General features: G+C 48.6%; 1 protein-coding gene across 4 annotated transcripts in view; it reads left to right on the forward strand.

The window, feature by feature from the left end:
- The window catches only part of Kank2 (KN motif and ankyrin repeat domains 2), a 25,030-nt gene extending 5,913 nt beyond the window's left edge, over positions 1-19,117 (forward strand). For 3 of the 4 annotated variants that reach the window (XM_020181436.2, XM_020181438.2, XM_074054050.1), the window contains 9 exons: positions 9,861-10,025; positions 10,120-10,222; positions 11,110-11,313; positions 12,091-12,178; positions 12,368-12,587; positions 13,382-13,524; positions 14,547-14,747; positions 14,850-14,939; positions 16,943-19,117. In XM_020181436.2, the coding sequence (XP_020037025.2) occupies positions 9,861-10,025; positions 10,120-10,222; positions 11,110-11,313; positions 12,091-12,178; positions 12,368-12,587; positions 13,382-13,524; positions 14,547-14,747; positions 14,850-14,939; positions 16,943-16,996 (1,268 nt within the window). In that variant the 3' untranslated portion in view covers positions 16,997-19,117. The remainder of the gene's footprint in view (positions 1-9,860; positions 10,026-10,119; positions 10,223-11,109; positions 11,314-12,090; positions 12,179-12,367; positions 12,588-13,381; positions 13,525-14,546; positions 14,748-14,849; positions 14,940-16,942) is intronic. The other variant, XM_074054051.1, reaches the window with a different exon arrangement.
- Positions 19,118-20,591: the final 1,474 nt, after the last annotated feature.

Here is a 20,591-nt window from a genome sequence, read left to right on the forward strand (position 1 = left end):
GCACTGCCAGAAAGAAAACAAAAATCGGAGGAAAGAGAGGAAAATGTGGGTCAAGTATTGAACGTGGCACTGTGTGCATGATGGGTGTCCAGGAGCTCCAGGCTCTTTGGCATCCTTGAACCAAGATATGAGGGGAAAGAAGCAGCTGGGCGGGCAAAGAGGTGGAAAAGGAGTGTTCTAGACAAGGCCATAGCAGGTGCAAAGGCCCTGGGGTCTGGAAGGACTTAGGCTTGTAAAGAGTGGAGCAAGGTAGAATGTGATGGGGACAGAAAAGATGTGCTGGGGAGGCTGAGCATCAAAGAGTAGGTCAGCCAGGTACGGTGGCTCACGCCTGTAATCCTAGCTATTTGGGAAGCTGAGATCAGGAGGAGTGAGGTTTGAGGCCAGACTGGGCAAATAGTTCTCAAGATTCCATTTCCAAAATAACCAGAGCAAAATAGATTGGATGTGTGGATCAAGTGGTAGAGCACCTGCCTTGCAAGTGCAAAGCTCGATGAGTTCAAACCCCAGTTCCACCAAAAACAAACAAACAAAAAAAAAACATTGAGTCTCACAGGGCTCAGGGCTCACGTGATCTGGCGGGGGTCAGTATAGGAAATGAAATGGGACTGTACAAGGATTTAAGTGACTGATGATGCTAATGCATTGTGTTCTACAAGGTTGGTCAGCTTGATGACTCAATGACAAAAGCCTTCCTGGAGGAGGAGGCCAGCTGGGCCTAAGCTCTTTACCATCTGGTGAGGCCCCTGTTTCTCAGCAGGGCAGCAATCCACATTCTTTAGTGGGAGGGTGGGGAATTTAGGGGGCTGGATAAGGTGGGAAAGGAGGACAGAGGCCTGAGGACCCCACAAAGTCCCATTCCTTTTCTGATTTGGCCAACTCAAATGCTGGGTGTCAGAGAGACAAGGACAGCCAGGGATGTGGGTCAGTGGGCTCGCTCCAAAGCTTTGAAATGTCCTGTGATCTTCAGATCATGGCACTGTGGGAGTGATCATACTGTTTGCAGAAGAGTTGAAAAGTGCAGAAAAATCTAGAACAAAGAATAACCCCTTCAGTCTATTGCTATGCAGGTATAGCTGCTGTAAACATTTGCCTTGTGGCTTCCTTTTTTCTTTTTGCATGGTAGGGAAATATTGTACACTCTGAACTACACCCAGCCCCGTTTCCACATTTTTAATGCAGAAAGCAATACATGTTTTCTATTGTCTGGCAGCCCGGAGCTGTGGGAAATTGCTGGGGGTGGGGGTTGTCAGCAGGACTGGGATTTGAACTCAGGACTTTGCACTTGCAAAGCAGGAGCTCTATAGCTTGAGCCACACCCTCAGTCCCAGAACTGTTTGTCTGGGCTAGCCTTGAACCACAATCCTCCCAATCTTAGCCTCCCAAGTAGCTAGGATTATAGGCATGTGCCACCAGCCTGGCTTGAAAGAACATTTTTCCTCCCTGTGGCTGGGTGTAGCTGAATGATTTAATTATCAAAACATGGCACTCGGGAAGCTGAGGCAGAGGAGGATCATGAGTTCAAGGCCAGCCTGAGCTGTATAACTGTGTCTCCAAAGCCAACCAAAAAACCATTATTTTTGCAGTTGAGGAGCCCAAAATTAAGTTCATGTGTTCTTCAGCTCATGCCGGCCATCCACACGGGTTAGCACACACACCTCTCATTTTGCTGTGTTATTTTCTCACCTCCATCTTCCCTTCCCCAATACGGACAGCCTTGCAACCTCACAGGTTTGTCTCAAGTATTTTTTTCCCTGCCTTATCAAGATGTAGCAACTATTCAAACACACTTATTTGAGGCCTTGTTTTGTCATTTCATAGCAAAAAAGCAGCCATACAGTTGGGTGCTGGTGGCCCACGTCTATAATCCCAGCTACTCAGGAGGCAGAGATCAAGAGGATCACGGTTCAAAACCAGCCTGGGCAAATAGTTCACGAGACCCTATCTTAAAAAAACCCAACACAAAAAAAGGCTGGCGGAGTGGCTCAAGTGTAGGTCCTAAGTTCAAACCCCAGTACTGCCCCACACCCAAAAAAAAAACCAGCTATAGACAATATGTAAATGAATGTGTGTATATTCATGGATGCTAAAATTTCCATTTCCCATATATTTTACTTGTCCAAATTGTATCATATTTTACTTTTCTGGGGTTTGAACTCAGGGCCTCATGCTTGCTCAGCAGTGCTCTACCACTTGAGCCACGCCTCTAGCCCTTTTTGCTTTAGTTATTCTTTTCAGGTAGGGCCTTGCTAACTTAGCCTGGGCTGGTCTCTAACCTCGTTCTTCCTACCTCCACCTCTGAATAGCTAGGATTATAGGCATGCCACATCCAACCCAGTACTTTCTAAATTGTTTTCCTGACCACTTAAAAATGTAAAAATTGTGCCCACAAGCCATAGCTTGCCAACCTCTGCTCTGTGCTGTTCACATACTCCTATTGTTTATGTTTTAATTTTTAATGTTTTTATTTTGAGACGGGGTCTCACTGTGTGACCCAGGCTGGCCCTTCAACTCCTGGGCTCAAGTGTTCCTCCTGCCTCAGTCTCCCCAATAGCTGGGGCGACAGGCACTTGTGGCCACTTTTCTGGCCTCTCAGACCCCTTAATATTTACCATCCTCCACCTTCTGAGGCCTATTTAGATACTTGGTGTCCTTGAAAACTGTGCCCTCCGGGTGCTTAATTTCCTTAAATGGTATTGTGTTTCAGAGAAACAAAAAATCTCTTTCTGTTTCTTGTTTTTTCTGCTCTACATTTTTTTTTTTTAATTGTAGTGCTGGGGATGGAACCCAGGGCCTTACACATGCCAGGCAAGCGCTCTACCCCAAGCCCAGTATTTTCTCTCTAGACCCTGTCAACTCTTCCTTGTAAATCTGGCTGTTGCTTTATTTATTTATTTTTTTATTTGGTGAGACCGGGGCTTGTACTTGCTTCACACTTGCACCATTTACATTTTGCTCTGCTTGCTTTGGAGATGTGGTCTCGAGAACTGTTTACCCTGTCTGGTCTCCAACCATGAACCAGCCAAGTAGCCACCAGTGCCCGGCTCTGTCTGTTGCTTTTAGTAGCTGAGTAGATCTCTGCCCTAGTTGTGTCTGACACTTTCCTTTTGGAATCCCCTCATGGTGAGTGCCTATGTTACTTCCAACTTCTGCCCCATGAACAGTGCTAGGGCCGGCCTCACATATGCTGTCCTGAGGGGCTGTTGGCTCTCAGAGAAGCCGCAGTTTCTTTCTAAGTCCTATCTAATCCTCTCTCTATCCACACTCCCACCGGTATGCTGAGGCACCCATTTCCTAACGCTTCCAACTGCACATTACTTTCCTTCATTTCTGCCTTTCTTATCCATCGGAAGCTGATACAAAGCAGGATCTCCTGCCTCTTGTGATTTGCATTTCTCTCACTTCTGGTGGGGTCGGGCATCACCACAGATGTTTAGCCAGATTCCTCAGTGACTCATTTATTTGTAGACTTCATCCATTTTTCTGTGAGCCATTTTCAGACGTTCCTGGCATATTCCATAACAGGGCTTGGCAAATTGGCTACACACCAAATTTTGGTTGCTGCCTGTTTTTTTATGGTCCATAGCTAAGAACATTTCTTACAGATTTTAGTATTGGGGGAAAAGGAAGGCAGGTACTGGGGATCAAACCCAGGACCTCCCAAATGCTGGGCATGTACTCTTGCCACTTTGAGCCACACCTGCAGACCTTTTGTTTATATCTTTTCACACAGGGTCTCCCTAATTTTCCCTGGGCTAACCTTAAAAATCACCCTCTTCCTGCCTCTGCTTCCCTGAGTATCTAGGATTATAGGCGTGCACTACCACACCCATGACTTGCCTGGCTTTTACATTTTTCAGTGGTTGAGCAGGACTAGGATTGTAGCTCAGTGCTAGAGCATTCACATGACCCTGTGGTCTACCCCTATTTCCCACCCCACTCAAAAAAAAAAAAAAAAAGAGAAATAATAGTTGAGCAAGAGCTAGGGGCCTGACCGTGAGTTCAAACTCCAGTGCTACCAAAGAAAAAAGGTTGAATAAGTTTAAAAGAATAACCCTTTATAACATGAACACAATTACATGAAATTGAAATTGATGGAAACAGCCATATCCATCATTTACATAGTATCTCTGCTGTGTTTTTGTTTGTTTGTTTGTTCTTTTACCTTGAATTAATTGTACAGAGGGGTTTTACCTGGCCATTTTTCATTAAAGCAGCAGAGTGGAGGAGTTTCTGCTGCCACTTAAAGACCTGTGTAGCCAAAATGTTTACCGTATGGCCCTTTCCAGAAAAGGCTTGTTCTAGAACAATCACTTGCCAGTATTTCCAATGTCTGCTTCTCTCACTTAACTTTATCTATGAGGAGTTTTTTTTTAGTCAAATAGAAATCTTCATTTTGATTATAGTTAAAGCCAGTGCTCTTCTCACATATGCTTCTTACTTTGAGGAATTTGGTTTCCGTTTCTGGTTTTATTTTATTTTTGGTGATACTGGGGTTTGAACTCAGGGCCTCAGGCATGAGAGCTAGGCAGATGTTCTACCACTTGACCCACTTAACCAGCCCTTTTTTGTGATCGGTATTTTCAAGATAGGTCTTGAGAACTGTTTGCCCGGGCTGGCTTCGAACCACAATCCTCCTGATCTCTGCCTCCTGAGTAGCTAGGATTACAGGCGTGAGCCACCAGCAGCTGGCTGATTTTATTTTTTGACACATGGTCTGAGTATATAGTTGAAGAGAGCCTGGAATATGCTGTGGAGCTAGGCTGGCCTTGAACTTGTGGCCCTGCCTCAACTTCCTGAATGCTGAAATCACAGGCATGGGCCACCACGACTGGCTTATGAATTTATTTTTGTTAGAGATGGAACCCAGGGTGCCTGTGTATACTAGGCAAGCTACTGAGCCACACCCCAAGTCCTTGATTTTTTTTTGCGGGTGGGGGGCGCGGTACTGGGGTTTGAACTCAGGGCCTCACTCTTGCTAAGCAGGCGCTCTACCACTTGAGCCGCTCCACCAGCCCCCTCAAATTATTTTTAAAGAGACAGGGTCTCACTATTGTTACCTAGGCTGGCCTCCAACTCGTGGGCTCAGGCAGTCCTGCCATGTCAGCCTCTGGAGTAGCTGGGGCTGCAGGCCCATACCACCACACTGGCCTCTTCTCTATTGTAAAATGGCCTGGGCTCTTCATAAACTCCAGTTCTGCAGTATAGATGTGGGTTCCAATTATCCACGTTTTCCAGTGGAGTAGCTTTAATAAATAGACTCCATTGGTGGGGGGGGAGGTTGGCTCCAGGGCCCCCCACCATGATACCAAAGTCCCTGGATGCTCAAGTCCCTTCTGTAAAATGACAGCATTTGCACAGAACCCACAAACACACCCCTGTGCACTTTAACCTGTCTCTAGGTGACTTATAACAGCTGATACAGTGCTAATGTTGTGTTGATAGCTGTTATACTGTGCTGTTTAGGTAATAAGGACTGGGAAAAAAATTTCTGTACATGTTTAGGTCACACTTATTTTTCCCCCAATGCTTTTGATCTCAGATTGGGTGAATCCACACACACAACCCATATATACAGAAGGCTGACTATATTACCCGTTTTTTGTTTGGTTGGGGTTTTTTTGTTGTTTGTTTGTTTGTTTGTTTTCACTATTTGTTGTCTTTTGTGGGATTGGAATTTGAATTTTACTATTTGGTGTGTTTTGTTTTGTGGCACTAGGGTTTGAACTCAGGACTTCACACTTGCAAAGCAGTCTACTTTGCTCTGATTATTTTGGAAGTGGGTTCTCAAGAACTATTTGCCTGGGCTGGCCTTGTATTTCATCCTCCTGATCTCAGCTTCCCAAAAACTAGGATTACAGGTGTGACCTTCTGGTGGCTATTTGATATTATTTTTAATATCTCAGGCTGGAAGGTGAGATCTAAGCACTTTTTTTTTTTTTTGTCCGAGACAGGGTCTGACTATGTAGCCCAGGTTGACCTTCAGCTCTTGATCCCCCAGCCTCAGCCTCCCGAATGCTGGATGACAGGCGAGTGCCACCACTCCCGGTTGCACCTGCTTTTTCTTTGCGGTGAAGTGGAACTTACTGCTGTGCCAATTTATGTTTTTTTCCTCACTATTTAAAAACTCTGGGGTGTTGGGGTGGGGGTGACTCAGTGGTAGAGCACTTGCCTAGCATTCCAGAGGCCCTGGGTCCCATCCCAGAACCACCAAAAAAAATAGAATAAAAAATAAAATGAAATAAAGTCCTGGGAAAGACAACAAATGAGGAGGAGAAAGATTATGTTAAGAAAAACAAGGCAGACACCAGGGACAAACACTGTGAGACTCCCTTCCCAGGAGGTCCCTAGAGTGTCAGGTCTTCAGAGACAGGAAGCAGGATGGTGGGTGTCAGGGGCGGGGGAGAGGAGGGGACTTAGTGATTAATGGGGACAGAGCTTTTCCCAGGATTTTAAATCAGGGGCCCTGAGTCCATGTGTGTCCTGACTTCTGTATGGCTATACAGTGTGATTATGTGTTTTGTTGTTGTTGTTTTTGTTTTGTTTTTTTTTTTTGGGGGGGGTGGTACTCAGGGCCTCACTCTTGGTAGGAAGGCGCTTTACCACTTGAGCCACTCCACCAGCCTTCTTTTTTGTTGGGTATTTTCAAGCTAGAGTCTCCTGAACTATTTGTCTGGTCTGGCTTCTAACAAAGATCCTCCTGATCTCTGCCTCCTGAGTAGCTAGTATTATAGGTGTGAGCCACCAGCACCTGGCTGTGTTTGCTTTTTTTTTTTAATGTGAACTTATTTCCAAGATTTAAAAAATAAAAATCAGGAGGTCAGGAGTGTGGCACAGTGGTAGAGCACTTGCCTAGTATGCATGAGGCTCTAGGTCCGTCCCCAGGAACACAAAAAATATTTTGTAATAAAAAATAAACCAGAAGGTTGACATAACTGGTATTTGCTCTTGGCTCCTCATGTGAGTTCAAGGCTGGGTTTGGAGTCAGCTGGCTCTGCCACGCCCTGGACTGGGGCTGCATTTGGACGCGTACATGGCCAAGTGTCTCACACAGCCCTGCCCTGTCTCCACTCTGCCTGCGTGGAAGGCTCTCAGTTCTTTACTGAACTTGAGTGTTACCCATGAACTTGAGGAAGTAGTTGCCTCTTATGTCAAAAAATTTACCAGTTGAAGGGACTTAAAATTCTTTGGTCTTAAGTGTCAGGAAGGGGATGTCCTGAGGAAATGAGGACATGAAAGCCACGCGTGGCTGGGAAGGCACAGGTGGACTCCAGGAACTAGGAACCCCCATGCAGCAGAAACTGGATTTTTGTTTTGTTGTTTTTGTTTCTGTGGCGCTGGGGATGGAACCCAGGTTCTCACACACGCTAGGCAAGTGTGTACCACTGAGCTACACTCCCAGCCACAAATCGAACTTTAATCCAGACTGCTGCTCTGTCCCCACTCCAGCTTGAGCAGCTCACATCCTGGCAGATGTGCCTTTGTTGCCAGACCAACCTGGGTGGTCCTTTTTTATTAAACTTTATCTGAGAAAACAGATACAAAGTTTTTTTTTTTTTTTTTTTTTTTTTTTTGTGGTACTGTGGTTTGTACTCAGAGCCTTATATGTGCCAGGCAGGTGCTCTACCACCTGAGCCACATCCCCAGTCCTTTTTGCTTTGGTAATTTTTCAGATATTTTCTCATTTATACCCTGGCTGGCCTGGACTTCGATCCTCTAATTTACGCCTTCCCTGTAGCTGCAGTGACAGTCATGTGCTATCATGCCCAGCTATTGGTTGAGAAGAGGGTCTCTTAAACTTTTTGCTTAGACTTTCCTCAATCTATGATCTTCCCAATCTGTTCCTCCTGAGTGGCTGGGATTATAGACATACACCATCACACCCAGCCCATTTGAATTACTGTAAAATGACTAGTCCAGCCTCATCAAGCAATGTATGTTGTATAGGCATCACCACCGTCCATCTGAAGAACTTCCTCATCTTCCCCAACTAAACTTCTGCCAGGGTGGAGTTTTTATTTTCATTTTTAAAATTCTTTTGTGGAACTAGGAATGGAATTCAGGGCCTCACACATACTAGGTAAGCATTCTACCACTGAGCTACATCTCCAGCTCCAAATTTTAATTTTTTAATAACACTGTCTCTTTTTCCTGATTATTAAAGCAATACCTACTTCGTGTTAAGTTAAGAAAGGAGTCTGCCAGGTGCCGGTGACTTACACCTATAATCCTAGCTACTCAGGAGGCAGAGATCCAGGAGGATCTCGGTTTGAAGCCAGCCTGGGCAAATAGTTTGTGAGACCCTATCTCCCTATCTTGAAAAACCCTATCACAAAAAATTGGGCTGGTGGAGTGTCTCAAGGTGTAGGCACTGAGTTCAAACCCCAGTACTGCCAAAAAAAAAATAAAAGAAAATAAAAGAAGGGAGTCTGGTACTTCCACGTGTTAGCCATATAATTTTATATGCTATTTCTTGTAAAAAAAATCAATAAAGAAGAGGACAGCTGGGAACATAGCAAGGCCCTGAGTTCCATCCCCAGCACCACAAAAAAAAAAAAAAAAAAAAGTTAAGCCAAGCATAGTGGTACACACCTGTCATCTGACTGAGTTAGGAGAATCACTCGAGCACATGAGTTGGAGGCCAACCTGGGCAGCAAAATCCCACTCCCACCCCAAAAAAATACAAGGTATATTTGCATGTATATACCTGCCACAGGAGATTGGGAGTATCTGCATTCAAGGTCAGGCCAGGCAAAAATTTACCAAGACCTCATCTCAATAAACAGATATGTATGTGGGGTACATCTTAGATCCTGGCTACAAGGGAGGCACAGGTAGGAGGATCAGGATCCAAGACTAGTCTCGGGCAAAAACAACTTGGAACCTGACCTGAAAAATAACTAAAGCCAAAAAGTCTGGGGACATGGTAGAGCACCTGACTAGCAAGTAGGAAGTCCTGAGTTCAAACCCCAGTACTGCCAAAAAAAAAAAAAAAAAAAGTATGTATGTATATATGTAAATATAAGTTTCTGATTCTTGTGACTCAGCAAAGGGCTCCAAGCCCTTTATTTCATATCACCTTCATTAGTGTGCACCATGACCGTGCCCTGAGGAAGGAAATGTCATTTGAGGCCCAGAGAGGTCACATGACTTGGCCCAGGTCATGCAGCTCACAGGTGACAAGTTTGACTCTGTTCTGACCACTGTGTTCTCAGCTATGATCAGATCTTTATTCCAGAGAATACTCACTATGACGTCGAGTGGCGTGTGGTCTCAAGCCAGGATTAGGGACCTCCCTGGCACTGACCACCTTCAGCCCAGACAACATACGGGGATTGGAATAATGGCATACCACCTTCCAGAATGGAGACTGAGCTTCAGAAAAAAAAAGTCTACCACTTGCTTGCTGGATGACTTTGGCAACTCTGTACCTCATTTTCCTTCTCTGCAATATTCTGACCTTGTCACAAGGCAGGAAGATTTGATGGCATAATGTAAGAATCAGCCCTCAAATAGCCAGGCAGGTGCTCTACCAATTGAACCACACCCCCAGCCCTTTTTGCCTTAGTTATTTTTTTGAATAGGGTCTTCAGTGTTTGCCTGGGGCCGATCTGAACCTTGACTTTTACCTATGCCACCCATGTAACCAGGATTACAGGTGGGAACCACCATACCCACCTTCTCTATTGAGATGGAATCTCGATAACTTTTTGCCCGGGCTGGTGTCATACCTTGATCCTCCTGATCTCTGCCTTCCAACACAGGTGCGAGCCTGTGTTGTACCCAGCAACAGCTGTTAGGACTATTGTCATTTGGTTGTTGTGACCCCCCAGAGGACACCTCATTTCATGTTTCTCCAGATCTCCCACAGGGACCTATAGAGTCGTCCTCATCCCCCTCAGGGTCTGCAGCAGTCTCTGTGGCACAGATGGAGAACACAAGCCAAGTGGCCACCTGCAATGCCACCAACAGGGAGCCCACCAGGGAAGCGGCCTCTTGTGCATCATCAGAGGCCAGGGATGCAGGTGAGTATTTGCGCCCACTGAGAGGGATGGAGCCCCAGGCCACTCAGCATGGGCTGTGGCTTGAGGGACACTTGTGACACCCTTTCTTCTCCAGGCGGGCTCCCGGCAGGAGTGCGGTCCATCATGAAGCGGAAGGAGGAGCCCACAGACCCTGCCGCCCACCACAGGAGCCTCCAGTTCGTGGGGGTCAATGGCGGGTGAGCAGAGCCCTCTTCCTCACTTCATGCGAACACAGGGAAGGACATGAGCAAATAAAGACCTTATGCTCAGCCCCCCACTTTAGGGAACTCATGCAATCGAACCACAATAGGCAGATAGGGAAACTGAGGCATGAGGAAGCTGAGCACCTTGTAGGACCTTGCCCAGGGGCCCAGGAACAGGCCCTGGGCTCCAGAGCCCAGGTGGGGTAAAACTACCAGACACACTGTCCCTGGAAGGTGTGGGATTCAACTTCCAGTCCAGCAGGGTGATGGGCACTGAGGGCCGGTTCCAGCACAATGCAGTTGGAACAATGATGTAGGACAGTCAGGGCAGGGAAGGAGGAGACATGCCTGCTGCAGAACAGGTAGGAATAGGCAAGGTGGAGAACAGGGTGTGGGGAGGGCGCTGATGGCAGAGGGCACAGCCTGGGAAAAGGCTGAAGGGCAGGAGGAAACAGACATGAGAAACAGAAGCATAGAGAGCAATAGTGGATTTGAGACCATGAATGCTTAGCTCAGAAACTGAGACTTTGAGCTGTGTGTGGTGGTGCACATCTGTAATCCCAGCATTAGGAAGGTGGAAGCAGTAGCAATCATGAGTTTGAGGCCAGTCTGGGATACATAACAAGACCCTGGCTCAAAAAAAAAGAAAGAAAGAAACTCAGCATTTACCCAAAAGGTTTGAGTGTAGGAGGACCTCTCAGGTGGACAACGTACAGGACCTAGGTGTGCTGGCGGCTCGAGGCAAGAGGTCCTGAAGGATTGAAAGTGCATGACCACAGCCACAGCATCCATTCTGTGCTGACTTGTGCCAGGCGCCATGAGCCACAGCCTTGTATGTTCCACACATTCACCCTCCTGCCGTGCTTGGCCTTTCTCCCCAGCTATGAGTCCTCATCGGAAGACTCCAGCACAGCAGAGAACTTCTCAGACAATGACAGTACAGAAAATGAGGCCCCAGAGCCAGAAGCCAGGGTTCCAAGTGTGGCCAAAACCAGCCGGCAAGAATGCCAGCTCTCTCGGGAGTCCCAACACGTGCCCACAGCTGAGGGGGCATCAGGATCCAACTTGGAGGAGGAGGAAATCCGGTCAGTGTCCTGGGTGGGACAGAGTCAGCACCGAGAGCAGGTGAACCTCTGCCTCACATTCCACCATGCAAGTGCTCATATCAGTCCTGCACAGCATAGTCTGAATTCGTGCAGAAGCTTTTACTCCTTCTGGGCATCTCAAGTTCTGGAGGCTTTGATAAAGGCTACCAGGCTACTGGAACTAGTATTCAGAGGGCAAAGTTTATTCTTTCCAGTCGCCTTCTTTGGGACATTTGTCCCATCATATTTATGTCTCTTATATTTTTTCCCTAGTGAAAATTCTGCCTAGGGCCAGCCTGCAGCCTGTACTCCCAGCAACTTGAGGAGGCAGAGGCAGGAGGATTGCAAGTTCAAGGCCAGCCCTGGCCTCTATCAGAAATAAAATACACAGGAGGCAGAGATAGGAAGATCATGGTCCAAATCCAGCCCAGGCAAAAGCAAAAGACCCTGTTTGAAAAACAAACTAAAAGCAAAAGGGCTGGGGAGTGACTTAAGTAGTAGAGCACCCGCCTAGCAATCACAAGGCCCTGGGTTCAATCCCCAGTACCGCTGAAAGAAAAGAAAAAAAGCCAAATCTGCCCTTAGAAAGATTTTCCATTCTCCATGAGTATTTGGAGTAAGCCAGCATGTGTGTCTATTTTGTCTTGGGATCTGTGTGCTTCTTAAAGTTCACTGTAAAGCCGTGTCCCTGGTGAAGAGGGTCTGTGATGCCACTGTTCAGGCAGGACTTTGTGGCACCACCATGCCTGGCAGTAAACTTGTTGTCTGTACCTGCAGGATGGAACTGAGTCCCGACCTCATCTCGGCCTGCCTGGCCCTGGAGAAGTACCTGGACAATGCCAACGCCCTCACTGAGCGGGAGCTGGTACGTCGGGGGGAGGGGCTGCCATGCTTCCATCCTGGGGTGTCTGCTCTTAAGACCTTCAAGGGTCTTATGGGGACAGGGCTCTGACACTTCCCCTTGGAGGGCCTCATCAGGACAAGGGTACCATGGATTGCTCCAGGGGTGTCCTCCTTGCCATCCTCACACGCCTCTCCCACACTCCACGTCCAGAAAGTGGCCTACACCACAGTGCTGCAGGAGTGGCTGCGCCTGGCCTGCCGCAGTGACGCACACCCTGAGCTCGTGCGGCGCCACCTGGTCACCTTCCGGGCCATGTCCACACGGCTGCTGGACTACGTGGTCAACATCGCCGACAGCAACGGCAACACAGCACTGCACTATTCCGTGTCACACGCCAACTTCCCCGTGGTGCAGCAGCTGCTGGACAGCGGTGAGCCTGGCGGGTGAGGCGAGGGGCTGGGCCGGCAGGTCACCGTCATCCTCGGCTTGATGGTCCGATGGGGAGACATGCCTTCCCAGTCTGATGGCGGAAAGCGTGCCTTCCTGGTAGTCTGATAACAGGGTGCTGGCCTCCTGGTTTGTGTGGGTGGGGAGACTGATGGAGGACACGCCACCTTCTTGGTGTGGTGGCAGGACTGTGGCCCTCATAGTCTGATAGAAGAGGCTCTGGCCTCCCAGTCTAGTGGAGGAGGCACAGTCCTCACCTTCATCTGATACGCTACGGAAGGCAGACGTGACTTCATGGCCCTTTGTCATCCCCAAATGCCCTGTATGACGGAGACCACCTTTCCGAAGGCCTTTTGTGAGATACAGCTGTGGCTCTGTTGTGGGGCTTGCCTCAGTCAAGCGGGAAGAAACTCACCCTTTGCTAGTCTGATGGGAAGGACAAGCCTCCCAATCTCACGAAGTAGCAGAACCCACAGGCTGGTCTGAAGGCCGAGGCAGCCTTTCTGATCCACACCAGAGGCCCACCTCCTGTTGGGGCACCATCAATCAAGTGCCCCAACTCTGATAGAGGAGGCACAGTGTACCCTTTAGGGGACAAAACAATCGAGTTGGAGACCCTCTGCCCCACAATGAGGAAAGGGAGGAACGAAGCCATGTACAGACGGAGGGAGACATGATACATTGGGGTAGACTGAATCTAGGCTTTCAGTCTAATGGCAGAGGCCTGGCCTGATGGGAGGGCTCGCCACCTTGTCCCTGCCTCTCCCTCCCACTCAGGCGTCTGCCAGGTGGACAAGCAGAATCGTGCCGGCTACAGCCCAATCATGCTCACCGCACTGGCTACACTAAAGACCCAGGATGACATTGAGACTGTTGTTCAGCTCTTCCGGCTTGGTGATGTCAATGCCAAGGCCAGCCAGGTACTGGGCCTGCACCACTGTGCAGCCAGGCATCTCTTTCCCCTTCACTAAGTCCAGACTGTGTGCCAAGCCCAGTTGGGACCTCATTTCTTGTCTGTAGGTGGAGACACTGAGGCTCAGAGAAGCAGAGTCATTTCCTCAAGGTCAAAGTCAAGGAGTTGGGATTTGAAACCAGAAGCTCCCGGCTTCTGGCAACCATTAGCCTGCTTTCTGTCTTTGTGGATTTACCTGGTCTCAACATTTCCTAAAAACAGGGCTGGCAGAGGGGCTCAAGCAGTAAGAGTGCCTGCCTAGCAATTGTGAGGCCCTGAGTTCAAACCCCAGTGCTGCCAAAATCAAACAAACAAAAAGACATTTCCTAAAAATGAAATTATGCCCAGAACCAGTCTGTGGCCAGGAGGACCACAATCCTCCTGGTTGCACTTCCTGAGTAGCTGGGATCACAGGCATGCACCATCACACACAGCTTTTTATGGATTAAGATGGGGTCTCTTGAACTGTTTTGTCTGGGCTGACCTGGAACCTTGATTCCCCTGATGTCAGCCTCCCAAGTAGCTCGGATTACAGGCATGAGACACTGTGCCCTGCTCCATTTAACTTTTTATTTGAGGTATAACTGATACACAGTATGTGTACAGGTTGTAGTTGGATATTTTTTTTTTTTTTGGTGGTAATGGGGTTTGAACTCAGGACCTGATGCTCTACCACTTGAGCCATGCCGCCAGCTCAGGATAAATTTTGATATATATTTACACTTTGGAGCTGGGAGTCTGCAATAATAGGTGGGCATGGGGTGGGCAGAGCCCCTCTAAGGAGACATTTAATCTGAGACCTGAGGGATGAGAATGAGCCATGCAGAGGAAGGAGTGATCAACAAGTGTGAAGGCCCAGTGGTAGGAAGGGTTGTCTGAGTTACAGCAAGTAGGGGTGTGTGTCAGTATCAGAGTACTTGTGAACCATGGAAGGTTCTGGAGCAGAGGTGTGATCTGTGTGGGACAGAGCTTTTTCCTTGCTCCACCCAGGCAGGACAGACTGCCCTGATGCTGGCAGTCAGCCATGGCCGGGTGGATGTGGTCAAGGCCCTCCTGGCCTGCGAGGCGGACATCAACGTGCAAGATGATGATGGCTCCACGGCGCTCATGTGCGCCTGTGAGCATGGCCACAAGGAGATCACAAGGCTGCTGCTGGCCGTGCCCAGCTGCGACATCTCCCTCACTGACCGCGTGAGTCCCCCTCCACCCCCCAGGAAGGCAGGTGCTTTCCCACCCCCGGGAAGGCAGGTATGGTACGGCCCAGGTATCAACATAGTTGTGGGTACCTTGCAGGACGGGAGCACTGCTCTAGTGGTGGCCCTGGATGCAGGGCAGAGCGAGATCGCATCCATGCTGTACTCACGTATGAACATCAAGTGCTCGGTGAGTTGTCTGCAGCACAGTGCTGGGGATCTGGGGGCACGGGTGTATGTGAGGAGCGTGCCCCATAGTGGGGACGGCACGATTGCCCATGTGTTGTGCATTCCCGTGCTTTGGTGAGGAGGTGAGGCACGGCAGTGAAGGCTGTGTGGTCACGGTCGGCATCGTGCTATTGAAGCCCAGGTCTTTCTGGTTCTCAGTGCATGCTCCTAGTCACCAGGCACTCATTCAAGAAATAGACACTCCAAGCCAGGTGCAGCAGCTCACATCTGTAGTCCCAGTTTCTCAGGAGGCAGAATTGCAAAGGATCAGGGTTCCAGGTTAACCTGGGAATAAAGTTATCAATGTCCCCCCCACAACCAATAAGCTGGGTGTGGTGGTACACTCCTGACATCCCAGCTACACAGGAGGGTGAGGCAGGTGGATCGGGAATTCCAGCCTGGGCTACACAGCAAGACCCTGTCTCAAACGATCACATATGCACTACTGGGGCTTGAACTCAGGACCTGCATTTGAGCCACTCCACCTGCCCTTTTCTGTGATGAGTTTTTTTGAGACAGGGTGTCGTGAACTATTTGCCCAGGCTGGCTTCGAACCACAATCCTCCTGGTCTCTGCCTCCTGAGTAGCTAGGATTATAGGCGTGAGCCACTGGCTCCTGGTTAAAAATCTCATTTAAAAAAAAAAATTGCACATGTTAGCAACACATTCATCCAGGAACATAACGGAGTAGTGGTACTTCTGTGCGCTCAGGGCCTGATAGAGGAAACAGAACCTCCCAGTGGACGGGCCGTCTGCTGCGCATCTCCCACGGCTGGGACTGCAGCCCAGTGGCGAACGCTTGCCTGGCGTGAGCGAGGCCCTGAGATCCGTCCCCAGCATCCCCAAAGAAACCCCAAACAACAAACTTCTGCCTGCCTCCCTGACTAGATTTCTTCATCCTCCCTGTGATACAGTTGCAAAAAAAGGCCCTTTTTTTTGAGACAGAGTCTCACTAGCCCAGTCTGGCCTGGAACTGCTAATCCTCCCGCCTGCTCCTGAGTGCTGGGAGTAAAAGTAGACACCACCATGCCCGGTGAAAGCATTGTTCTTGTTCCATTTTTGAGGCTCAGAGAAGTTAGGTCTCTGCCTCAAGGTCTCATACCAGGGGAAGGGTGGAGGTTCTGGGATCCACCTGCCTCCACGCTCCTCAGCTCCCCTTCTCCCAACCTCATTTTAGACACATTGGGCCTGGACTCAAGGGTGGCATGGTGGGTGTCACTATAGCAACTCCCCAGGGAGACTGAGAGGGAGGAGGTTGTGGAGACTTAAGACTTCACCTCCTCCTCACCCTGAAGTTCTTACTGAACTGTGTCCCCCCACCCCAATCCCCTCTTCTGGGTGTCAGGACCCCTGAGCCTCAGTCCTGGCATGTCTGTGGGCTTCTGTTTCCTGGTTAAGTCCTAAGTGGACCTGCTGTGTGACCAAGGGACAATACTGATCCATCAGAGTCCACGTGGCTCACTCGCTGCTGCTTCCTCCACCCAGCTTCCCCAGCTTCTGCCCTCACCCCGCTGCTAGCCTTCCCTTCCCACAGCAGTGTTTGTGGACACCTGCGCCAGGGCACCTCCCTCTCCACAGCCCCTGTCTCACTTGGAGAAAAGGCAGCATCCTCCCCAAAGGCCACCAGGCCCTGCACAGTGCCCCTCATCTCCCCGACCCCCCCACCCCGCCCAGCTACACAGGCCTCATTGCAGTTCTCTTCCATCCAACCCTAGGGCCTTTGCACTCGCTCTTCCCCCTAACTGGGACCCTTTGTTGGCCCCTTGACATTGTTCAGGGTTAGCTCACTTGTCATCCTTCCTGCCTGCCCCCTCTCTCCTAACTTCATTTGTGTGACCTCCTTGAGGCCAGGGACTCCTCCCTCTTCCCCACCTACCATGTCTACCATGTTGACCCCAAAGTCAGAGCTTCCTGGTAAGGATCTGAAAGGGCGCCAAGCAACAAGGATTCTGCTTCTCTTTCTAGTTCGCCCCAATGTCAGATGACGAGAGTCCGGCGTCATCGTCAGCTGAAGAGTAGTCACAAGGGGGGCTGGAAGGGCCTTCTGGGGCCCAGCCAGCCCAAGTGAACCGTCGTCCCTCGCCCATCATCGCCTCCCTTCTCTTCTCCCGCCTCCCCCAACTGCCTCTCCCAAGGCCCAAGTCTCAAAGGCAGGTCGGTTTCCCCTCTTCTTCCCTGGGGGAGCCCCACATCCATGGGACTCCAGCTCCATGTGGGTTTTCCCTGACCCCCCCAGTGCAAAGCCACCACAGCGCAGACCGAAGCTAAATTCTCATCCAAGCCGGCGCCAGTGGCTGACGCTGGGGTGTGGGTTTTATGAAGAACATGGAGAAAAATCAGCCGGCAATTATGGGTGGAGGAGGCTGAGAGGGAAAAATATTGTATTTTTGAATCACTGTAGGGGAGGGGCAGGCCCCATCAGGAGTGGCCACATTTGCAGGTCACAGTCACAGGGATTGCATAGTTTCCTCCTAATCCTAAATGTTAGCATGCTCGGGTTGGTGTCCCAAGTGGCTTCACCTCCACATCGAATTGTCTGCTATATAATAGGGTTTTGTCCCTCCCCTCACCCCCAGACGGCTTTCTTGGGGGAATGTTTCTTCTGATCACATCACAAAACGAGATTGTCCTTCTCGTGTCACCCCAGGGCAAAAAGCTCATTCCTTTCTTCTGTGCATCACCCCCATTCAAACTGGGGGGGCTCAGGACCCTGTGGCCAGTACCCTGGGAGCTCCCGTGACTTGAAGGTAACCTAGTCACAAGGACAAATTACCTGGACATCCACCCCGCTCCCAGCACAGAGGCCTTGGCAAGTGTTAATTTTCCTAGAAAATCCTTCAGACCTACAGACCAAAGAAAAGGATCCGGTTCTCAGAGTGGCTGCTGCCTCTACAGCCCGGAACCGTAGACACAGGGCCGTCCTTTTCCTCCCCAGGGCTCCAGAATCTCTCTCCTCAAAGGAAAGAAAGCAGGGTATGTGCTTCTTGGCAAAGCACAGGCGAGCTCCAAAAATCCCATGTGTGCATAATTAAAAGTTGGCTGCCCCGTAGGATTCTGGGCACAGACTTAAAGAGACAGATTTGCCGAAAACCAAACAAGGGCCAGCTGGGTTTCTTTCCCTTTCTTTCTCTCTTTTTTTTTTTTTTAACAACCTAGAGACTTTCCAGAACAGAGCCCACTAGAAATGGGGCTCACCAGAGAGACTCACAATTTCCTTCTTGGCCTTTTTTTTTTTGTGTCCAGAATCTCCAATATGATTTCTTTCCTGTTCCTTTTCTTGGTAAACAAGAAAAAGAACAGGGTTCCAAGCTTCTAAATGTGCCCTGTGATAGTACCAAGTATGTGCCTTACCCTTTCTCACCTGGGTCTCAGCTGGCCCTCCAGGGCCTTGAAGCCAAACCTCCTTAGGGCAGAGGAGCCACAGGTTCACTAAGTAAAGCAAAGAGCTACCTTGCCTTCTAGAAAAAGTAGCTTCTTGGTTTGAGGTAGCCTAGCTTGCTTTGATTTTTATTGAAAGATATACTTAAGACCAAAAAAAAAAAACCAAGACTTGCAAGGGCCGGGCTTTGTGGTACATGCCTATAATCCTAGCATGCAGGAGGTGGAATGAGGAGTATCACAAGTTCAAGGCCAGACTGGGCTATGTAGAAAGATCCTGTCACAAAAAAAAAAAAAAAAAAAGACTTGGATGGCCCAAGAGACTAGATGGATGGAGTGTGTGTGTGTGTGTGTGTGTGTGTGTGTGTGTGTGTGTGTGTGTTAGAAAACCAAACCAAAGCAGATCCGGGATCCAATGCAAGGCCATAGCTTTAGGCAGCTTTGAAAAGTGGTACAAGAACTGTGTGCCTTTGTGTCCATCCTGGAGCCAGCAAACAACTTTATTTTAAGCTCCTAGAAGCATCCCTCTGGCCCAGGAGTACAGACCGCAGCTACGGCCCTGTCTGTCGCTATTCCTTCTCTCTCCCTATCTCTTGGGCCCCGGGGTCAGACTTTGTCCTTGCTCACATATATTCATGACCTTCAATTTCACTCTCCGACCACGGTACGTTCATAAAGACAGTATTACACGTAAATGAAGTATTGTTTTTTGTAATCTTTTTTTGGAAGTTTAAAGAATTTAATAAATGATAGATAATGGTAGTGCCTCTGTGTCTTTGTTAGTTTGTGCTGTTCTTTTTGTTTAATTTTATTATTGTGTGGTGCTGGGTGTGGACCACACATTCTCATGCATGTTAAGCAAGTGCTCTAGCACTGAGCTACACCCCTAGCCCATCATTGTACTAATTTTTAAAGCTATTTCAACATAGAGCTGGGCGCAGTGGCTCACGCCTGTAATCCTAGCTACTCAGGAGGCAGAAATGAGGAGGATTGTGGTTTGAAGCCAGCCTGGGCAAATAGTTCTCTACCTTGAAAATATCCAACAAAAAAAATAGGGCTGGTGGAGTGGCTCAAGTGTTAAGAGTGCCTGCTTGGCAAGTATGAGGCCCTGAATTCAAACCCCAGTACCACAAAAATAAAAAAATAGTGTTCACTGGGCATGGTGGTACATGTCTGTAATCCACAGGGAGATGGAGGTAGGTGAGTCCATGTGTGAGGCTGGCCCAGGGCAAAAGCCAGACCTTGTCTGAGAAATAAAGCAAAACAGGCTGGGGTGTGGTAGAGCGCCTGCCTAGCGAGCTCTAGGCCCGCCTGCAAAACCCTGGTACCACCCAAATAGTAATGGCTCTCTTTAGTCTGGCGCTGTGGCTCAATGGTGGAGTGCATGCTTAGCATGTGTGAAACCCTGGTTTCCATCTCCATCACCAAAGGGGGAAAACTTTCAAAATGAACTTATTTCTCAACTATGCGGGGTGCCGGTGACTCATGCCTACTTGGGAGGCTGCGATCAGGAGGATTGTTTGAGGCCAGTCCTGGACAAATAGTTTGAGAGACCCTACAGCTCAAAAATACCCAAAACGCTCAAGTGGTGGATTGCCTGCCTAGCAAGTGTGAGGCTCTGAGTTCAAACTCCAGTACCACCACCACCAAAAAAACCCAAAAAGACTATTACAATAAACTCTTTTATACTCTGCTTTGGAGGAACACTGTTCAGGACCGTAACTACTAACCATGTGAAACTTTCTATTTAAATGTGGATGAATTGTAACTATTAGTAGCCACACATGACTGATGGCTACCCTTGTTACAAAAAGTTCTATTTACACAAACTGTGCAAATAAATCTTACTGATTTTTTTCACCATAACAAAATAGAGATTGAGCATTTGAAATCCAAAACTCTTGAAAAATCTACAATTTTTTGATGGCCCACATGAGGACAGAGTGGAAAATTTCAGAACTGACCTCATGGGATGGGTCAAAGTCAACACACGGGTTTGCTAAAAATATATCAAGTTACCTTTGGGCTCTGTGTACAAGGTGTGTCTGAAACATAAGTGAATTTTGTGTTTAGTCTTAGGTCCTATCCCCAAAATAACTCTTGTATATAGAAATACCTGAAAATCTTCCTTCCCCAAAAAGTCCTAAATCCAAATATTTTGGATAAAGGATTTTCAAAGTATAATTTATGGTGATTGTAAAACAATACAGAGTATATCAAAGTCCTGGACACCAGT

Source organism: Castor canadensis, chromosome 14, assembly GCF_047511655.1.
Source record: "Castor canadensis chromosome 14, mCasCan1.hap1v2, whole genome shotgun sequence".
Lineage (NCBI taxonomy): Eukaryota > Metazoa > Chordata > Mammalia > Rodentia > Castoridae > Castor > Castor canadensis.